Here is a 19071-nt window from a genome sequence, read left to right as displayed (position 1 = left end):
GAAGAAGTTGAACCCTTATTTATACGGGCAGGAATTCTCTCTCATAACGGGAATACAGATGGATTGCCCCGGCAAACTGACATGCCTACCACCTCCTAGTCCGGTCATCCCCAGGTTGACCTGCCAAAGGGTCAAGCCGGGTCTGCCGGAGTGTTCCACAAGGGGGGAGCTATGTGACAGACCCTTCTGTCAGTACTGAAAGAGTTAACTTTGTTCAGCTTTAAGAAGCTATTTTCTAAAGACAGGTTGCTGGCATCAGCTATTGTGTACTGTAATTAAGTTTATGTGATAAGAAAAGCTCAAGTGTGTCTTGTGTTTAACTTGTTATCTGCTTAAGTAATGTAATTCTATTGTGGCATGTCAAAGGGCGTTTTCCCTCTATCTCATGTACAATATTCTTTCAACCCCCCATCTGGGGTCAGACCTGCATAAATACTGGGCATCTAGCCTTCAATAAATTGCATTCTGTTTTAACCTTCAATGTGGAGCCTGGTCTCATGTTTGAGGGGGGAATTAGATGGGTTGTGAGTTGCTGATCTCACATTCAGGGCATCTTCCATCTGGTATTAACCCTTGGTATCCTGTTGGTACCGTAACACTGCTCTTTTAACAAAGGATACCCAGAGAATGAAGAAATATAACAGAAGCAAATTGGAAAGATGTTTAAAATTGTATTCCCTATCAGAATTATGAAAGATACATTTTGAGTTTCATGTCCCCTTAAAGTCTGTGAATGAATTGGGTGAAACAGCCTACTAGACTGAACAAAATATACCCATGACTTGGGTTTGGAGGCAGTGTCTGAATATCTTGAGCAAGATTTCTATTTTCCTGAAAATCAAAGAGAATTATTGTTACAGCTAATTTCTTTTATCCTGAAGCACAATTATTTCGTGTTTCAGGATGAATTTTTTCTCCAAACTAGAGGAACTGCCATGGGTACCAGGTTCGCCCCAAGCTATGCCAATCTGTTTATGGGTCATTTCGAACAAAAATATATATATGACCCACGCTTTGGGGTGAGCCTGGTATTCTATGGCAGATATATTGACGATCTTATCTTTATTTGGAGAGGGGAACAGTCTTCGGCTATTTCTTTTGTTGAACACATGAATTCTAACGATAGGGGTTTAGTTTTTACAAGTTCTTTTTTTTTTTTTTTTAAATATTTATTTAATTGACACCAAGAAAATACAAAACATCATAGTCTTTATACAATACAAAAAATCAAAAAAATTCAGCCGAATTTCGACCTTAATTAGTATAAGACTATTCATGTATATAACCAGGATTCAACTCCAAGGTGTACTTTTTTTTTTTTTTAATTAACCAATCACGTACCACGACGTGAAACAGGGAAAAGAAGAAAAGAGGAAGAAAAAAAAAAAAGGAAAAGGGAATGAACCCCGGTTTAATCCCTGTTATCATATCTATTATTAATCCACGATGAAGGGAAAAAGCCCATTAGGACTAATTCAGCAAAGCTGACAGATAAGAGGAAGGGGGAGAGGATCTGTTTTTGTAGAGGAAGGGAACAGGACATAATCAACGGTAACCATGTTGAAAGAAATTTTCCAACTCTCCTCTCTGAGGCATCTTTCATATGATAGGATTCAAAAACTATCTGTTCTTGTATAGCCTTGATTACCTGATTAAACCCTGGAGTTCTTCCAGAAATCCAGTATTTTAGAATAAGGTGTCTGACTGCCAAAATAATTGTATTAACAATATATATCCATTGAAAATCTCTGGAGTCTGACACTGGAATTAAAAATACAATATCTTGTGGTTTTAAAGAAACAGAAGTTTTAAGATATAGATTGAACCAGTACGTAATTTTTGACCAGAGTTGGTTAATTTTGGGGCAGAACCAAAACATGTGCAAAAGATCTGCACTCATATGCGCACATTTGGGGCAACTATTTGATCTTGTAGGATAAAATTTGGCGATTTTCTGCGGATACAAATAAAAATTATTAATCAGCTTGACGTGAGATTCTTTCTAGCACACAGAAACATTACATTTCTTTAAGATAGAAAAACTCTTTTCAATTGTCTCATAGTCTATTTCCATTCCCAAATGGGACCAGAAATTGCACATTCTATTTACATAAACTTGACTTTGTTTTGAGAGCATGATGTCATAAATCAGTGAGATTGAAGTATCTCTTCTGGTAAACTTCTGAATAAAGACTCTGACCTCGGACCATGCAGTTGAGGGAGGAAAGATCCAACCTTGAGCTGAAATAAAATGTCGGATCTGAAAAAACGCAAACAAGTTAGACCTGGGAAGATCAAACAAGTGGAAAAAAGATTCCACATCTTTACAAGTTCTATCAATAAGAAATCAATTGTCTATTTGGATCTCAATCTATGTTTTACTGAAGGGAAGGTGACTAGTACCACCTTTTTTAAGACAGTTGATTGTAATAGCTATTTAGATTTTAAGAGCTGTCACTATCATGCATGGAAACAGAATGTACCGTATGGTCAGTTTAAGCGTATCCGCCGAAACTGTAGTACCCTCTCCGATTTTGACTCTCAAAGCTTGACCTTAAGAGAATGTTTTTTGGAGAAAAACTATCCACCTAATATTATTGAAAATGGTTATAGAAGGGCTAGATCTGATGACATGAACAAGTATTTTTCCAGTCCGAGTAAACAACTAGAACAAAAAATCAATATTAATACAAATGAATATCCTTTATTTATAACACAATATAATTCTAACCACGATTTAATTAGACAAATTTTGAATAAACATTGGGACATTCTGACTAAGGACCCTATCTTGGGTAATCTGATAGGTAGTAAACCAAGGGTTGTCAACAGGAGAGCCCCTACCCTAAAGACTCTGCTAGCTCCCAGTAAAGTAGTTAAACACAAGAGGCAACCTACTCTCACTAAATCTAAGTTAAGTGTGTCACCTTCTGGTTCATATAGATGTAGAGCTAGTAGATGTAAGATGTGTCATTTTATTGACAACAAAAAGAAAACCTTTTCGGTCCAATATAACCAATAGATCGTATCCCATTATTGGTCATGTTTCTTGTGCTTCCGACCACGTTGTATATTTACTTACATGTGTGTGTGGAGTTCAATATGTGGGGCGTACCTGTAGGCGCTTCAGCACTAGGTGGTCCGAACACCAGCGCAATATGAAGAACAATTATAAGAACCATAGTGTCTCCAGGCACTGTAACAATGTTCATAATGGTGATACAAATTGTTTTTCTGTGACCCCCTATTGAGCATATACCTAAATCCCATTTGTATAATCAATACTTTAGATTAAGACAGAGAGAAACTTATTGGATCCATGTGTTAAAATGCATGCATCCTGATGGACTCAACTTATGTGTTGATCTAGCGGCTTTCCACTAGTTATATCCTCCGTGTCTCCCTTTCTTTGTTCTCAGAGCTTTGTTGTCAGACAAAGTTCACTTTTTATACGCTACTTTATACCCAGTAGGTGTTTATTGGGAGTTGTAGTACAGTATTATCAATTATTAACTAACCTTATCATATGACTTATTACGAACGAGCCTTTACAGGCTTTTAGGGACAATGTTATGTTATATTTAATATATGATTTCTTATATATATTTTTTTCATTTTTGTCAGCGCTAATAAAATATTTCCTTCTACCCCCATTGGTATTTTAAACACGTTGAAGGTTAATGAATTCTATTATTTTATTATATGATGTTACATTATTATGTCAAATATGATTTAACATGGTTGCTGTGGTCCCCTGCAATATATACATAAACATCTTTCTTCACAGATATATTAATTTTGGACTGCCTCCCCCTTTTTTATCTATTATACTATACTAGTGATCAATGTTATGAATGTAAGAATATTTTTAAGAAGTTTTTATATGGTTTTTATATTGTTTTTAGTGTTTTTATTAAATATCTTGATGGCAATTTTTATCTGATGTATTTGTTTAATGTCCATCCACTGCTCGAGCCTTTGATACACTCCCCAATAAGGATTTTTATGTATCACGTCATTCTTTACACTGTCTATCATTGGTGGAGGTGTGTGAAGGGCCGGAGCATTGTGATTGGCTCAGGTGTGTTTTAAATAGAGCAGGTATGCCATGTTTAGTATCAGCCTGATGAAACGAATTTGTTGTTGAGAAACGCGTTCCTGTACGCTTGTTTTTACCTGTACATATATTCAATAAACCTACTGAGTATTCCACACCTGCTTGATTGATCTTTTGTTTGCTGCCGACAATCTTTTTGGCTTGCTGCCTGGGCGGTTGCCTTGGTGATCCGACTGCCGAGATTCTGCTCTGTTGATTGGTCTCCTTCTTTGCTGGTTCCTGCTCTGACGCTGCCTCTGGAGCTCCGCTGATTGGTCATCTGATCCCACGCATCCACCTCAGTCTAACTGTCTGACGGGCGACTTTAGGTTCCGTCTCGCTCTATCTGGTACACGTCTGTGCCGCTACCTTCGTGAGTACCCTCGGCTGTGGGCCGTTCTGCTGTTGTACATTATTGTGGTGTTTTAGACGATACTTGTCCCATGAGGCGCCTCTTTCGTCTGTTTCTACAGGTTATCCTTCTCATATTCATCGCTTTCAAGAGTGCTGCCTGATCCGTTGTGATCCCGACTTCCCCTGGATTCTAACATCATTTGCGCACTTCATTAGAGACTCGTTGCTCTTTCTTTCCAAAAGATAAAAGTACAACGATGATACAATATTATCTCAGCATATTTTGACAGTTTTTGATAGTTAGACACTTTTAGTTCATATGTGTCATATAGATAACATTGTGCTCACTCCCGTGGAGTTATTTAAGAGTTAGCACTGATTGGCTAAAATGCAAGTCTATCAAACAAAATAATCACTTAATATAACAGTGTTGGGTATGCAAAACTGGGGAATGGGTAATAAAGGGATTATCTACCTTTTTAAACAATAAAAATGCTGGAGTAGACTGTCCCTTTAATCAACTAATTTTAATTGATTATTTAATTTGTGAAGTCGTTAAAAGTGCCATTTTGTATTAGTCGTGAATGGAAAAAAAAAGTATTTGAATCACTTATCTGAAAATGAATGTACATATTTTTTATACATATAATCATATATAGGCCACATTATACCCATACCACAGAATTTTATTATTGGATTACAAGTTTTTATAGTGCCACTTTTATTACTAATGCTTGTGAGACTTGGATTTCTCCTTAGGAATTGTATGCAGCTGCCTAGGGGTGCCTCCCTAGCTGTCCAATTCATAAAAACATAACACATTTCTTGGGGCTCCCCTAAGTATACAATTTGTATTTCAAGTTTTTAAATATAACAGGAAAGGTGCTGATGTGTCTGAATAATTTCACAGGTAAGTGACCCTTCTAATATGACATTTTATTCATTTATATTTACACACTGATCAATTCTTGTTCATCCAGACTTTGAGTTTGCAGCACACAGTGCCATGTTACAGAATGACTGTACATAGAGACTTAATATACAGACACTATTAAAGGGATATGAAACACAATTTTTATCTGTCATGATTCAGATAGATCATGCAATTTTAAGCAACTTTCTAATTTACTCCTATGATCAATTTTTCTTTGTTCTCTTGACATCTTTATTTGAAAAGCAGAAATGCAAATTTAGGAGCCGGCCAATTTTTGGTTCAGCACCTGATTAGTGCTTGCTGATTGGTAGTTAAATGTAGCCAACAATCAGCAAACGTTATACAGAGTGCTTAACCAAAAATGGTCCGTCTTCTAAGCTTTTTCAAATAAAGATACCAAGAGAATGAAGAAAAATTGATAATAGGAGTAAATTAGAAAGTTGCTTAAAATCGCTTCGTCTATCTGAATCATGAAAAAAAAAATGTGTTTAGTATCCCTTTAACACCATGTTACAAGTCTTTTATAACACTTTCTGAGTCTAGTTAAATTTCTTTATCATGCTTCATAATCTATAACACCTCTAAATGTGTCCTCTCCAACTTCATTTCATAAAATATGCCTTTGAGACTACAAGGCAATAAGGCACTTCTGTAATACGACGGATATTTGATATTCACATCCTACGAGGTAGACTTCAGTGATTGTGTATGGCACTGTAGAAGGTACGCCATCAAACGCCTGAAAAAGGGTTAATGTGGCATTTAGCACTTTTATTAACCCCCTGGTGACATTAGCAGCTGCTGCAGAGTTCTGGAGTGTCAATCTATATGGAAAAAATTAAGAATATTAAAATAATAGTAAACATTTAAAATATCACAAAATATTGACAGGCACAAGATGCAAGACATCAAACAGTTAAAATACTATTAAAAGCTTTGTCCCAATGCCAATTAAATGTTTCAGTGACTGTATATTAGCTATCTCTATATTACATTAAAGGGAAATTAAACCCAAAAGGTTTCTTTTGTGAGTCAGATAGAGAATATTATTTTAAACAACATAACAATTTAATTCTGTTTGCTTCATTCTTTAGATATCCTTTGTTAAATAAATAGCAATGCACATGGATGAGCCAATCACACGAGGCATCTATGTGCCGCCACCAATCAGCAGCTACTGAGCTTATTAAGATATGCTTTTAAACAATGGGTATGAAGAGAATGAAGCAAATTAGATCATAGAAGTAAATTGGAAAGTTGTTTAAAATTGCATGATCTTTCTAAATCATGAAAGGAAACATTTGGGTTTCATGCCCCTTTGTAAACTTGTAAAATTAATTAAAGTGCCCCTGTTTTTAAGAGTCTTATTTAATACTGGACTTTAATTTGTTAAAGTTTACAATCACTTTTTTCTTTCATGATTCAGATAGAGTATGCAATTTTAAGCAGCTTTCTAATTTACTCCTATTATCAATTTTTCTTCATTCTCTTGCTATCTTTATTTAAAAAACAGGAATATGATGCACAGAAGCCGGCCTATTTTTGGTTGAGAACCTGGGTTATGGTTGCTTATTGGTGGGTAAATGTAAGCCTCCAATAAGCAAGCGCTATCCATGGTGCTGAACCTAAAATGGGCTGGCTGCTAAGATTTACATTCCTGCTTTTAAAATAAAGATAGCAAGAGAATGAAGAAAAAATAATAATGGAGTAAATTTGAAAGTTGTTAAAAATGTCATGCTCTATCTGAATCATGAACGAAAAAAATTGGGTTCAGTGTCCCTTTAAGTTCCACCATATTCTTTAGAACTGTCTTCATGAGCAAATGGATACACATCACTTTTACATTTAATGATACAATACTGATACAGTAAATATTTACAAGGACCTGACAGTATATATTGATACAGGACGTGAATATCTCAAATAATGTACATTCTACAGGAGTGTCGGGTTACATTTTATTTGTTACTAAAGTGGGTGTATTGGAATTTTACATATAAAAACAAAATATATAACATTAAATGCATTGCATAATATATGGGGAATTGTGGTACAGAAGCCAACAGGCTTTGTGTGGAAATTATCCATCTAATGTAAATATAATCCCAGTCATTCATGTCTACGAAAAAGGTAAGATACAACATTACGTGACATTAAAGGGATAATCAAGTCAAAATTAAACTTTCGTGATTCAGATAGAGCATGCGATTTTAAACAACTTTCCAATTTACTTCAATAAACAAAAAGTGCACATTCTTTTTATATTTACACTTTTTGAGTCACCAGCTCCTACTGAGCATGTGCAAGAATTAATAGAATATACGTACATGCATTTGTGATTGGGTGATGGCTGTCACATGATACAGGAGGAGCCGCTGCTTCTTTAACCTTTCGTCACCTCTTTTCAATCTCTCCAATCTCGTCTGACCGGGGAGATTGACAGCTCCTGCCCGCGCGTGATTGGCTGTGTGCGAGCAGGGGCGGGATTGCACGCGAGCGCAAAATAGTGCTCATGTGCAATGCTCAATTTTGGCAGTGGAATTCAGCCCGCTAGAGGTGAGCTGCAGTGGACAGGGGCACGTATACACGCCCCTGTCCGCCACAGCTTGATAAATCGACCCCTAAGTGCTATTGCATTGGTTTTTTTATCATGCATTTATTGAAAGTCTACTGTATTTACTGGTCTTTTAAAGCCTTTTTTTTAATTTGCTTTAAAACGAGAAAATTATCAAATATATTAGAAACAAAACTTATTATTTCTTTCATGCATATGGAGGCATGCCCATGCCCCTCAGTAAATATATCATCCAGTGAGCAATCAGTAAAGATATCATCCAGTGAGCAATCAGTAAAGATATCATCCAGTGAGCAATCAGTAAAGATATCAGCCAGTGAGTAATCAGTAAATATATCAGCCTGTGAGCAATCAGTAAAGATATCAGCCAGTGAGCAATCAGTAAATATATCATCCAGTGAGCATTCAGTAAAGATATCAGCCTGTGAGCAATCAGTAAAGATATCATCCAGTGAGCAATAAGTAAAGATATCAGCCAGTGAGTAATCAGTAAATATATCAGCCTGTGAGCAATAAGTAAAGATATCAGCCAGTGAGCAATCAGTAAATATATCATCCAGTGAGTATTCAGTAAAGATATCAGCCTGTGAGCAATCAGTAAACATATCATCCAGTGAGCAATCAGTAAAGATATCAACCAGTGATTAATCAGTAAAGATATCAGCCTGTGAGCAATCAGTAAATATATCATCCAGTGAGTAATCAGTAAATATAGCATCCAGTGAGCAATCAGTAAAGATATCAGGCAGTGAGTAATCAGTAAAGATATCATCCAGTGAGCAATCAGTAAAGATATCAGCCAGTGAGCAATCAGTAAAGATATCAGCCAGTGAGTAATCAGTAAATATATCATCCAGTGAGCAATCAGTAAAGATATCAGCCAGTGAGCAATCAGTAAAGTTATCATCCAGTGAGCAATCAGTAAAGATATCAGCCAGTGAGCAATCAGTAAATATAACATCCAGTGAACAATCAGTAAAGATATCAGCCAGTGAGTAATCAGTAAAGATATCATCCAGTGAGCAATCAGTAAATATATCATCCAGTGAGCAATCAGTAAAGATATCATCCAGTGAACAATCAGTAAAGATATCATCCAGTGAACAATCAGTAAATATATCATCCAGTGAGCAATCAGTAAATATATCATCCAGTGAACAATCAGTAAAGATATCAGCCAGTGAGTAATCAGTAAAGATATCATCCAGTGAGTAATCAGTAAAGATATCATCCAGTGAGCAATCAGTAAATATATCATCCAGTGAGCAATCAGTAAAGATATCATCCAGTGAACAATCAGTAAAGATATCAGCCAGTGAGCAATCAGTAAAGATATCATCCAGTGAGCAATCAGTAAAGATATCAGCCAGTGAGTAATCAGTAAAGATATCATCCAGTGAGCAATCAGTAACTATATCATCGAACACAAACAAGCAGTGTACAGCTCCAGAGTAAATGAAGATGCAAGTGACTAGAGGGACTGTCCAACCTCTTAACTAATAAGAAAATAGAAAAATCCACAGCACCTTCAACGAATTTTCAATAATTTTATTAAGACATCTTTCTCCCTTGCAGGTACAAGCAGGTTTGCAGCAACGTTTCGGGAAGTTATACCTTAATCATGCTAATGGGCCTCATCTGATTAACTACATTTATAGGCCTACCTATTAACCCTTTGTATTGTCACAAAGTGAACTATATCACTCAATACTACCACCTAGTGGTTACACATATTATTGCACTTAAACACATATATAAAGTTAAAAACAATATACCATTTACCTATACACCTTTTGATAATAAAATATTCAAAGACCAATGTTGATACTCATTATTATTTCTCAAATAATTTACATAGCATAGAAATACTACCTTTTTGTATTTTTGTTAATCTAATATACATTATAGAAATTATAGAAATACTTTAAGGTCCAGTTCTCTATTAATACCTTTAGGGATTAAAGCATCCAATTTATAAATCCAATAAGATTCTTTTTGTTTCAATATGGTTTCCCTATTGCCACCTCTTCTTAATTTATCCACTCCATCAATTATTTGCCAGCGTAATTGGCTTATGTTATGACCTGCACTAAGAAAGTGGCAAGATACAGGGGCTTCCTGGTCCCCACATCTAATATTGGATCTGTGTTGACTCATCCTATCCCGTACCTTTCTGGTAGTCTCTCCAACATAGATTTTGGAACATGGGCATTTAATTAGGTTTATGACATAGGATGAGTCACACGTATAATAATTGTTGATGCTAAATTTTTTCCCTGTTTGGGGATGTTGAAATTCTGTCCCTTTAATAACTGCACTGCAGCTCGCACAACCTAAACATGGAAAGGTTCCATAGCTTTTTTTAGTTATATATTTTTGTTTCTTTTTGGAGCCCAAATCATTTCTGACTAACATATCTCCTAAGTTTTGTGCTCTTCGATATGCCATAATAGGTGGCTTTTTAAAGGATTCAATGTCTGAATTACAATTTTTTATAATGTGCCAGTGTTTAGATATAATATTACTAATTTCTTTACTTATAGGGTTAAATTGTGTAACACATACTACCCTTTCTTCATTATCTTTCTTAATTCTAGCAATATTACTACCTTTTACTTCTGGAGCATATGCCCTTGTAATTTTACTCTCAATTAATTTTAATGGGTATCCCCTTTGTATAAACTTATCCCCCATTTCTTGTAACCTACAATTGATCAAAGATTTCTCATTTACAATCCTCTTTACTCTTTTGAACTGACTGCGTGGTAAAGAATTTTTTAAGGGCTCGTTATGAAAATTTTCATACCTTAACAAAGTATTCCTATCAGTTTCCTTTCTATGAAGGTCAATTTTAAAACTACAAGTTTCCTTATTTAAATGTATTGTGTCCAGGAATACCACTTTTTCCTCACTAAAGGTTAATGTGAATTTCAAATTATTGACCACTTGGTTTAATTGCTCAACAAATGCCAATAGGGTACCAACGACGCTGGTACCCTATTGGCATCCAACGTCATCTAGTGAGCAATCAGTAAAGATATCAGCCAGTGAGCATTCAGTAAAGATATCAGCCAGTGAGTAATCAGTAAAGATATCATCCAGTGAGCAATCAGTAAAGATATCGTCTAGTGAGTAATCAGTAAAGATATCAGCCATTGAGCAATCAGTAAAGATATCATCCAGTGAGCAATCAGTAAAGATATCGTCCAGTGAGTAATCAGTAAAGATATCAGCCAGTGAGCAATCAGTAAAGATATCATCCAGTGAGCAATCAGTAAAGATATCGTCCAGTGAGCAATCAGTAAAGATATCAGCCAGTGAGCAATCAGTAAAGATATCATCCAGTGAGCAATCAGTAAAGATATCATCCAGTGAGTAATCAGTAAAGATATCATTCAGTGAGCAATCAGTAAAGATATCATCCAGTGAGCATTCAGTAAAGATATCATCCAGTGAGCATTCAGTAAAGATATCATCCAGTGAGTAATCAGTAAAGATATCATCCAGTAAGCAATCAGTAAAAATATCATCCAGTGAGCATTCAGTAAAGATATCATCCAGTGAACAAATGATACTTGAGTTATGTGCAAGCAAGCGCTTCCTTTTCTCATTAAAAGTACTGCTACTGGTGTTTTAAAGGACCAGTAAATACAGTAGATTTGCATAATGAACAAATATACGACAAAAAGACAATTCAATAGCACTTAGGGGCCAATTTATCAAGCTTTGTATGGAGCTTGATGCCCCTTGTTTCCGGCGAGCTTTTAGGCTTGCCAGAAACAGATGTTATGAAGCAGCAGTCTAAAGACCGCTGCTCCATAACTTGTCCGCCTGCACTGAGGCCGTGGACAGAAATCAACCTGATCCTATATGATCGGGTTGACTGACACTCCCTGCTAGATTGGCCGCAAATCTGCAGGGCGCGGTATTGCACCAGCAGTTCACAAGAACTGCTTGTGCAATGATAAATGCCGACAGCGTATGCTGTCCGCATTTATCGATGTGCAGCGGACATGATACGCTACTTTGTATCATGTCCGCTCGCACATTAATAAATATACCCCTAAATCTGAACTTCAAATGAGTAGTAGATTTTTTTTTTCTGACAAATCAAAGTTATTTCTATTTCCTCTCCCACTGCATCATGTGACAGCCATTAGCCAATAACAAATGCATATACGTATATACTGTGAATTCTTGCACATGCTCAGTAGGAGCTGGTGACTCAAAAAGTGTAAATATAAAGAGATTGTGCAGATTTTGTTAATGAAAGTAAATTGAAAAGCTGTTTAAAATTGTACTTGAGTGTCCCTTGAGTGCTAAGCACTTTCCCACCTGGATGCTAATATTTTTTGATGTTTTTTTAATTTTGTTATTTTTTTAACAATTTTTTTTTACTTTTTTTTTTTTTTTTTTTCCAATGGTGGGTCTTGGGGGTCTGTAGCTGCTTAGATGCCTGATATACAGGCTTCTACGCAGCATGCCTCCTGCTCCTATACTTAAGATTGTTAAGTATAAATAAAGTTGCGCGGTGACCGTCATCACGTTATTGCGCGTGATGTTACCATGCAAAACGGGAAACCCCGGCGATGCCTGTCACTCTACAGGCACGATCGCCGGGGTAGGAGAGGGTGGGAGCCCCCAGATCTCCCTCAAGTTGGGAGAATGCTAGTGACGGCTCTGAGCTGTCATTAGCACCAGAGTGGGAAACTCTGTGACGGCTCAGAGCCGTCATTAGCACTCAAAGGGTTAAATACAGAGACTGTTAGGGTATGATGGCCAAACAGAGACTCACGATCCAAACAGAGACTCACGATCTTGCTATTGACCGGCTCTGCGGGGGAACTCACATACTAAGTAGAGATGACGCACTTCAGTCTACTAAAAAAAAAAAATAGCTGCGGTGGTTGGGTGACTTGTAAAGCTTGAAAACCTTTGTGAAATGTGCATACTTTCCCTTACAGCAAAGGTCTTACTGGGAATAGATTGTTGCCCACATCTCAGGCTTCACTAAGAGCACAATTGGCAGTTATCATGGTTATCATAAGTCAGTAAATTGCTTGTCTACACTCCTGCTGTCAATAAAGCTTGAGATGTTTGAAATATATTGTGACAAATGCATTTTAAATTCTGCTGGAAGAAAGAGAAAGATGTAAAGCTAACTAGTTGTGTTTGTGCAACATCATAGTTAATACTTGGTAAACAGAGCTCCTAACCACTATGCATATGCACCATTAATGATATCTCAGTGTTTTGTGTACAGTACCATGATGAGAGGGATCGGACATACCATAGGTGTGGTAGGGGAGTGTTGTGAAGGTTGGGGGAGCCTGGGAAGACTGGTGGTGGGAAAAGAAGGGAGGATTACAGTCCCACCCAACCCCTTCCACCAAATACCCGTGACTCCTCCCTATCTGAGAAGGCTTGGATTATTAGAAGTCTTCTAATTATTTCTAATATATATATATATATATATATATATATATATATATATATATATATATATATATATATATATATATATATAAAGTGATGTTCTGATGTAAAAGAAAATAGAATGCTTTAGTTCACTAATCAACAATATTTGTTATAATGTAATACATTGTTGTAAACTTGCTACCCTTTAGTACACAACAATGTATAACAATGTTAAAAACATTTTTTACAAACAAAACTATTATATAGTGCATTGTGAATGCTCCTGAACCTACCAAGTTATACCCTTTAACAAAGATAAAAAAATAAATTAGATAATAGAAGTAAATTGAAACGTTGATTTAATGGAAAGGAGATGTATAAATTAAATGCAGAGGTGGCCACACACTGTAACAGTGTAACACAGAGGAGCTGTATAAATATGTGTTACTAATGGCCCCACCCCAGAGGAGGCAACATACCAAATCAGTGTAATACAGAGGAGCTATATAAATATGTGTTACTGATGGCCCCACGCCAGAGGAGGCAACATACCAAATCAGTGCAATACAGAGGAGCTGTATAAATATGTGTTACTAATGGCCCCACCCCAGAGGAGGCAACATACTATATCAGTTTAATACAGAGGAGCTGTATGAATATGTGTTACTGATGGCCCCACGCCAGAGGAGGCAACATACCAAATCAGTGCAATACAGAGGAGCTGTATAAATATGTGTTACTAATGGCCCCACCCCAGAGGAGGCAACATACTATATCAGTTTAATACAGAGGAGCTGTATGAATATGTGTTACTGATGGCCCCACCCCAGAGGAGGCAACATACCAAATCAGTGTATTACAGAGGAGCTGTATAAATATGTGTAAATTAGGGCCCCAACCCACAGGAGGCCACACACGTTATCGTGTAATACAGAGGAGCTGTTTAAATATGTGTTGCTGATGGCCCCACCCCAGACAAAGCCACATACCATATCAGTGTAATAGAGATGAGTTTTAAAAAAATGTGTAAATTAGGGTCCCACCCCAGAGGAGGCCACACACTGTATAGGTGTCATATAAAGAAGCTGTATACATTGGATTTATTTCTGAAGGCCTTACCCTAGAGGTGACTGTATAAATACAATGTATTACTGAGGATTGTACCCCAGAGGCAGCGTCTTGATTTACCAGTGTCAGAGAAAGGGGGTGTTCAGATGTTTTACTGAAGAACCAAATCAAGGTGCACAGTACGTCATTATTATAGAGAGCTGTATTACAGTGCATGCCTATGCAATCAGCTTGGGAAAACCATCACTTACCAGTATTGTGTAGCTTCTTTGTCAAGTAGAGGAATATAGCACCCAAGAACAAGAAGACAATACCAAGAGCGAAAGCAAAACCACAGAGTACATTTTCCAGTAAATCTGAGGGCACAGGATATTCAGGAACTGAAAGGAAAAGATGAGACAAAAATTAAAAAAGACGCTAACTCCATCCACCATGACAATGAATGAAAGAAGTTATGAGGTTGTCCCTTACCCTACAGGAGGACACAATTTCATAGATAGAAGGAATCTGTGATTCTGCACCTCCCCTTGCAGGGGACAAAGTGACACAAACAAAATTAACTTATGAGTATAAATTATTTCCCACTCTACAGGGACAAAAGGGAGCCATTCTGTATTGTTCCCTGCAAGGTGACAAAGGGGCACAAACACTTTGAATCTGTACCCTGCCCTTAAAGGTTGACACAGTGACACAGATTGTAGTATTGAGCCTACCTCTCTTCTTACAGGGTGACAGAATGACATAGAGAGAATGAAATAGTGAGCCAATCCCATCCCCAGCAGGGTGACACAGGCAGAAGGGAGATATGAGTCTGTCCCTCCTACTGCAGGTAACAAGGTGCAAGGTGACATGGTGGTGCAGGCAGAATAAGATACAGGTTTGCACACCTTGCAGGAAGACACAGATTGGAGTAATGAGCATGTATCTTTTCCTACAGGGTACCTCAATGAAACAGACAGAAAGGAGTATTGAGTCTGTCCCTCCCCCCAGCTGGGTGACACAGTGACACAAAAGCGCACTATGAGTCTACACTCCTCCAGCAATAGGGACATAATGACACAGAAGGGTACTATGAGTCTGCAGTCTCCCAGCAGGGTGACATAGTGGCACAAAAGGGCACTATAAGTCTGCACTCTTCCAGCAAGGTGACACAGTGACACAGAAAAGCACTGAGTCTGCCCCTACCCTAGTATGGTGACACAGTGACTTAGAAGGGAGCTATGAATCTATCCCTCACTCCTGTGTGACACAATACGCATCAAGAGCCTATCTTGTTCTCTCTAGAGGCACATCAGAAGAATAGAGACTTTAGATAGTCCCCTACCCTACCTCCTTAGGAATATGAAAAATAATTATGTTTTCTTTTCTTTTCATGGTCTTCTATATATGATCAAAGCAGTACCCTCACCCCAGTATTTGACAGTTGTATAATTCTCTCCAACGACCTTCACATTGCAGGAGTAGCTGTCATGGTATGTGGGTGTCATATTGAGGTAGAAGAAGGTCTGAAATGCAGAATCAATAGAGAAGTAACCAGAGGAACTTATCCCTTCATTCACTGGCCAGCCGTTCTTTCTCCAGGGGACGCTGATGGATGGTGGAAACACATTAGCGATGGAGCAGATCAGCTTATTGGGTACACCTATGTGTAGTGGGACTTCCAGAAACACCTTCAGATCTGGTAATCCTAGAGAAGGAAGGAAAGGAAAAGGTCATTATTCATATATTAGATACATATTATATCAGTTGATAAAAAATTTAATTCTAGAATACAACAATGGAAGACTACAGATATGCTATTACTTAATGGTACAGCAAAAAGATTGTAGCATTACATAAAAATGGTTTCTTCCCACTCCAGAAATGAACAGAGGATGCATTAAATTGCCAAAACATTTCCAGTTGGCATAATATGCTATGGAAAGGTAAATGTATCAGTGGAGTGTGTTTATGCGCCAAAAAGCATAAAACATAATTTGCTGTACATGAAACTTGCGATAAAGGCAAAACTGAATTATAAATACAGATGGTACAACTTTATAGCTGATTTATTTTATTTTATCAATTATCTCTGAATGTTAAAACCTTAGAAAAAGAGGATTGATATTTGATAAATACTTGTAGGGTGTGAATGACAAGTCTCACTAATCAGGATTTCTCTTGATATCAATAGAGGAATTAAGCATTTCCATACAATGTATACGTCAACTGCTTTTCTGTAAAAGTGATGTGTTTTGCTCTTAAAGCTCTAACAATGCCTATAATTTGGGGCAGGTGCAAGTTGTTTGAACTTTTTGGTAGGAATCTATTTACTAAAGTGTCTGAAAGATTGTCACATTTTGCTACAGTGGACAAATAATTTAAAGGGACATTAACCCTTTAACCACAGCCAACATACCTTTTTTGTTGGCAGTCATTTTCCATTGAGGGGGTTAAATTAAATAGTGTAATGTTAAGACCGCACTATAGCCTTCAGGGGTGAAGCATGTTGTAATAGCTTATTTTGGCAAAACCCAGACTGAGTTATTAAGGGGTTAAAGTTTTTTCCCCTTCATTGCATCTAAAAAGGGGTTTTAAGATATACTGCATGTTGTTTTTACCAAATAATCTCATGGTGGGAAAAAACACTTTTTTATGCGTATGGGGTGTGTCAGTATAAACCAATAGAGCACTATAGAAATTTGTGGCATTATTCTAATAAATGATAATAATAATTAAAATAATAATAATGAGAGTTGTCCTTATCAGCCAATAATTAATTTGACCATAGAAATGAGTTGTGCACAAACATACATACATACCATGCTAATTTCAGAATCTACTTAAACATTTCACTTCTAATGTCATACAATGGTGTAATGAATCATTTTGTTTCAGAATTTATTTTAGCTTGCCTCTAAACATGGATGTGCGGTTATAATTTACTACTTGTGCCCTGAATGCCTGATGTCATGGATGCATGCATCCTAGAAAAAACAACGGCCTATCATACTACGAAAATATTCGGTAAAATACGCACAAATGTAACATAATAAAAGATGATATAGTAACAACCCTAATTTTGCTTGAAAGGGATATGAATTCAGATAGAGCAGCAATTTTAAGCAACTTTTTAATTTACTCCTATTATTCTTTGTTTTCTTGGCATCTTTATTTGAAAAGCAGGAATGTAAGCTTAGGAGCCAGCTCATTTTTTTTATTCAGCACCTCGGTAATGCTTGCTGATTGGTGACCAAATTTAGCCACCAATCAGCAAGCTCTACCCAAGGTGCTGAACCAAAAATAGGCTGACTCCTAAGCTTATACATTCCTGCTTTTTCAAATAAAGATACCAAGAGAACAAAGATAAAATGATAATAAAAGTAAATTAAAATTTGCTTAAAATTTCTGTTCTATCTGAATCATGAAAGAGAAAATTTGGGTTTCATATCCTTTTAAATAAGTGTTGCTGACCTTTGGCCTCTGGTGTAACATTTACAAAACTTTTGGTCAGGTTCTCCCATATATTGTGACATCGCTGCAGGCGTTTCGTGATGTTTTTGGGACTGGGAAAAACGCTTTGATCTGCCCATTTCTTGAACTCTCCAATCCTGGGGATAGTGGAGTTGTCAGAGAAATTATAACGGAACATCTGCTCATTGTCAAACATCATCAGCATTCCGGTGACTGGAATGTTGGGTTGGTAAAACAGGACCTGAAGTAACATGTGATCATCTGGAAATAACAGGGAGAAAGATACTTGTGTATGAAGAAAGAATACAATAAAATGAAATAAAATGAAAGGTTTAAGGGACAAGAAAACAATTTTTTTTCATTCATGATTCAGAAGGAACATGCAAATTTAAAGAACTTTACATTTTTCTTCTATTATCAAATTGCTCTTGGTAACCTTTGCTGAATTAGCAGGTAGGTAAGCTTAGGAGTACTATATAGCAGCAGTTTTTTTTACAATATTTTTAACATTATACACAATGCCATCTAGTGCTCAGAATAGTCCTGCAATACTGCTGCCATAAAGTTCCCCAGACACGTGCATGAAACCTACTTAGGTATTCTCTTCAACAAAGAATTCCACGAGAACAAATTACATTTTATAAAAGAAGTAAACTGGATTTGGAGCATGCCCATTTAAAAGGAGACAAGCAATGAAAAGAAGAGACAATAAAACAAAAAAGGGAGTTTACGTTATGGTACACAGTTTAAAAGGCAAATCATATTACTATACAGATAAATACTTTGAATTAAAGAAAATACAAATATTCATATTTTTTTTACCTTCTTGGGCCTGCACAGCTGCAAAGTGTAGTAAAATCGCCAAGGCAACGAGGCATCCCATTGTGTTCACTTAGTGGTGCAGGACAGTCTATATCTTTGTAGTTTTATTTCTAGTGAAGATAAGAGAATACACGATTATATGTATGTGCATATTTACTTTTATATACATTGTATTCTTAAAGTGGCATGAAATTGAAAAAGAAAATTCTCTAATTTATTAGAGTACTTTATTTCTGAAACAAACTTTATTGACATTTTAAAGTTTTAGAAAGAGAAAAAAAAACATGTTGATGTTGAGGTTCTTATCAGTGTTTCAATATATTATAATTCATTAAAGGGACACTGAACCCA

The 19071-nt window shown here is 36.6% G+C and overlaps 1 protein-coding gene across 1 annotated transcript; it reads right to left on the bottom strand.

The window, feature by feature from the left end:
• Positions 1-6094: 6094 nt before the first annotated feature.
• On the bottom strand, positions 6095-18831 carry LOC128636074 (class II histocompatibility antigen, M alpha chain). Its single transcript, XM_053689141.1, has 5 exons — positions 18721-18831; positions 17899-18159; positions 15854-16132; positions 14697-14825; positions 6095-6208 (listed from the first exon to the last, which is right to left on the bottom strand). The coding sequence occupies exons 1-5, from the start codon at positions 18779-18781 to the stop codon at positions 6204-6206; spliced, it is 735 nt and encodes a 244-aa protein (XP_053545116.1). The 5' UTR covers positions 18782-18831; the 3' UTR covers positions 6095-6203.
• Between the last annotated feature and the right edge of the window lie 240 nt (positions 18832-19071).

The sequence above is a fragment of the Bombina bombina genome, chromosome 7 (assembly GCF_027579735.1).
Source record: "Bombina bombina isolate aBomBom1 chromosome 7, aBomBom1.pri, whole genome shotgun sequence".
NCBI classification, from domain to species: domain Eukaryota; kingdom Metazoa; phylum Chordata; class Amphibia; order Anura; family Bombinatoridae; genus Bombina; species Bombina bombina.
The sequence above is the reverse complement of the archived record's forward strand: the minus strand, read 5'-3'. Positions and strand labels throughout refer to the sequence as shown.

Excerpts from the sequence above, each read along its gene's own strand:
- LOC128636074 (XM_053689141.1), bottom strand. The coding sequence starts at position 18,781 with ATGGGATGCCTCGTTGCCTTGGCGATTTTACTACACTTTGCAGCTGTG. Across the intron at positions 18,160-18,720 it reads AGCTGTGCAGGCCCAAGAAG|ATGATCACATGTTACTTCAG; the intron begins GTAAAAAAAATA and ends TGTTATTTCCAG. Across the intron at positions 16,133-17,898 it reads TGTTACACCAGAGGCCAAAG|GATTACCAGATCTGAAGGTG; the intron begins GTCAGCAACACT and ends TTCCTTCTCTAG.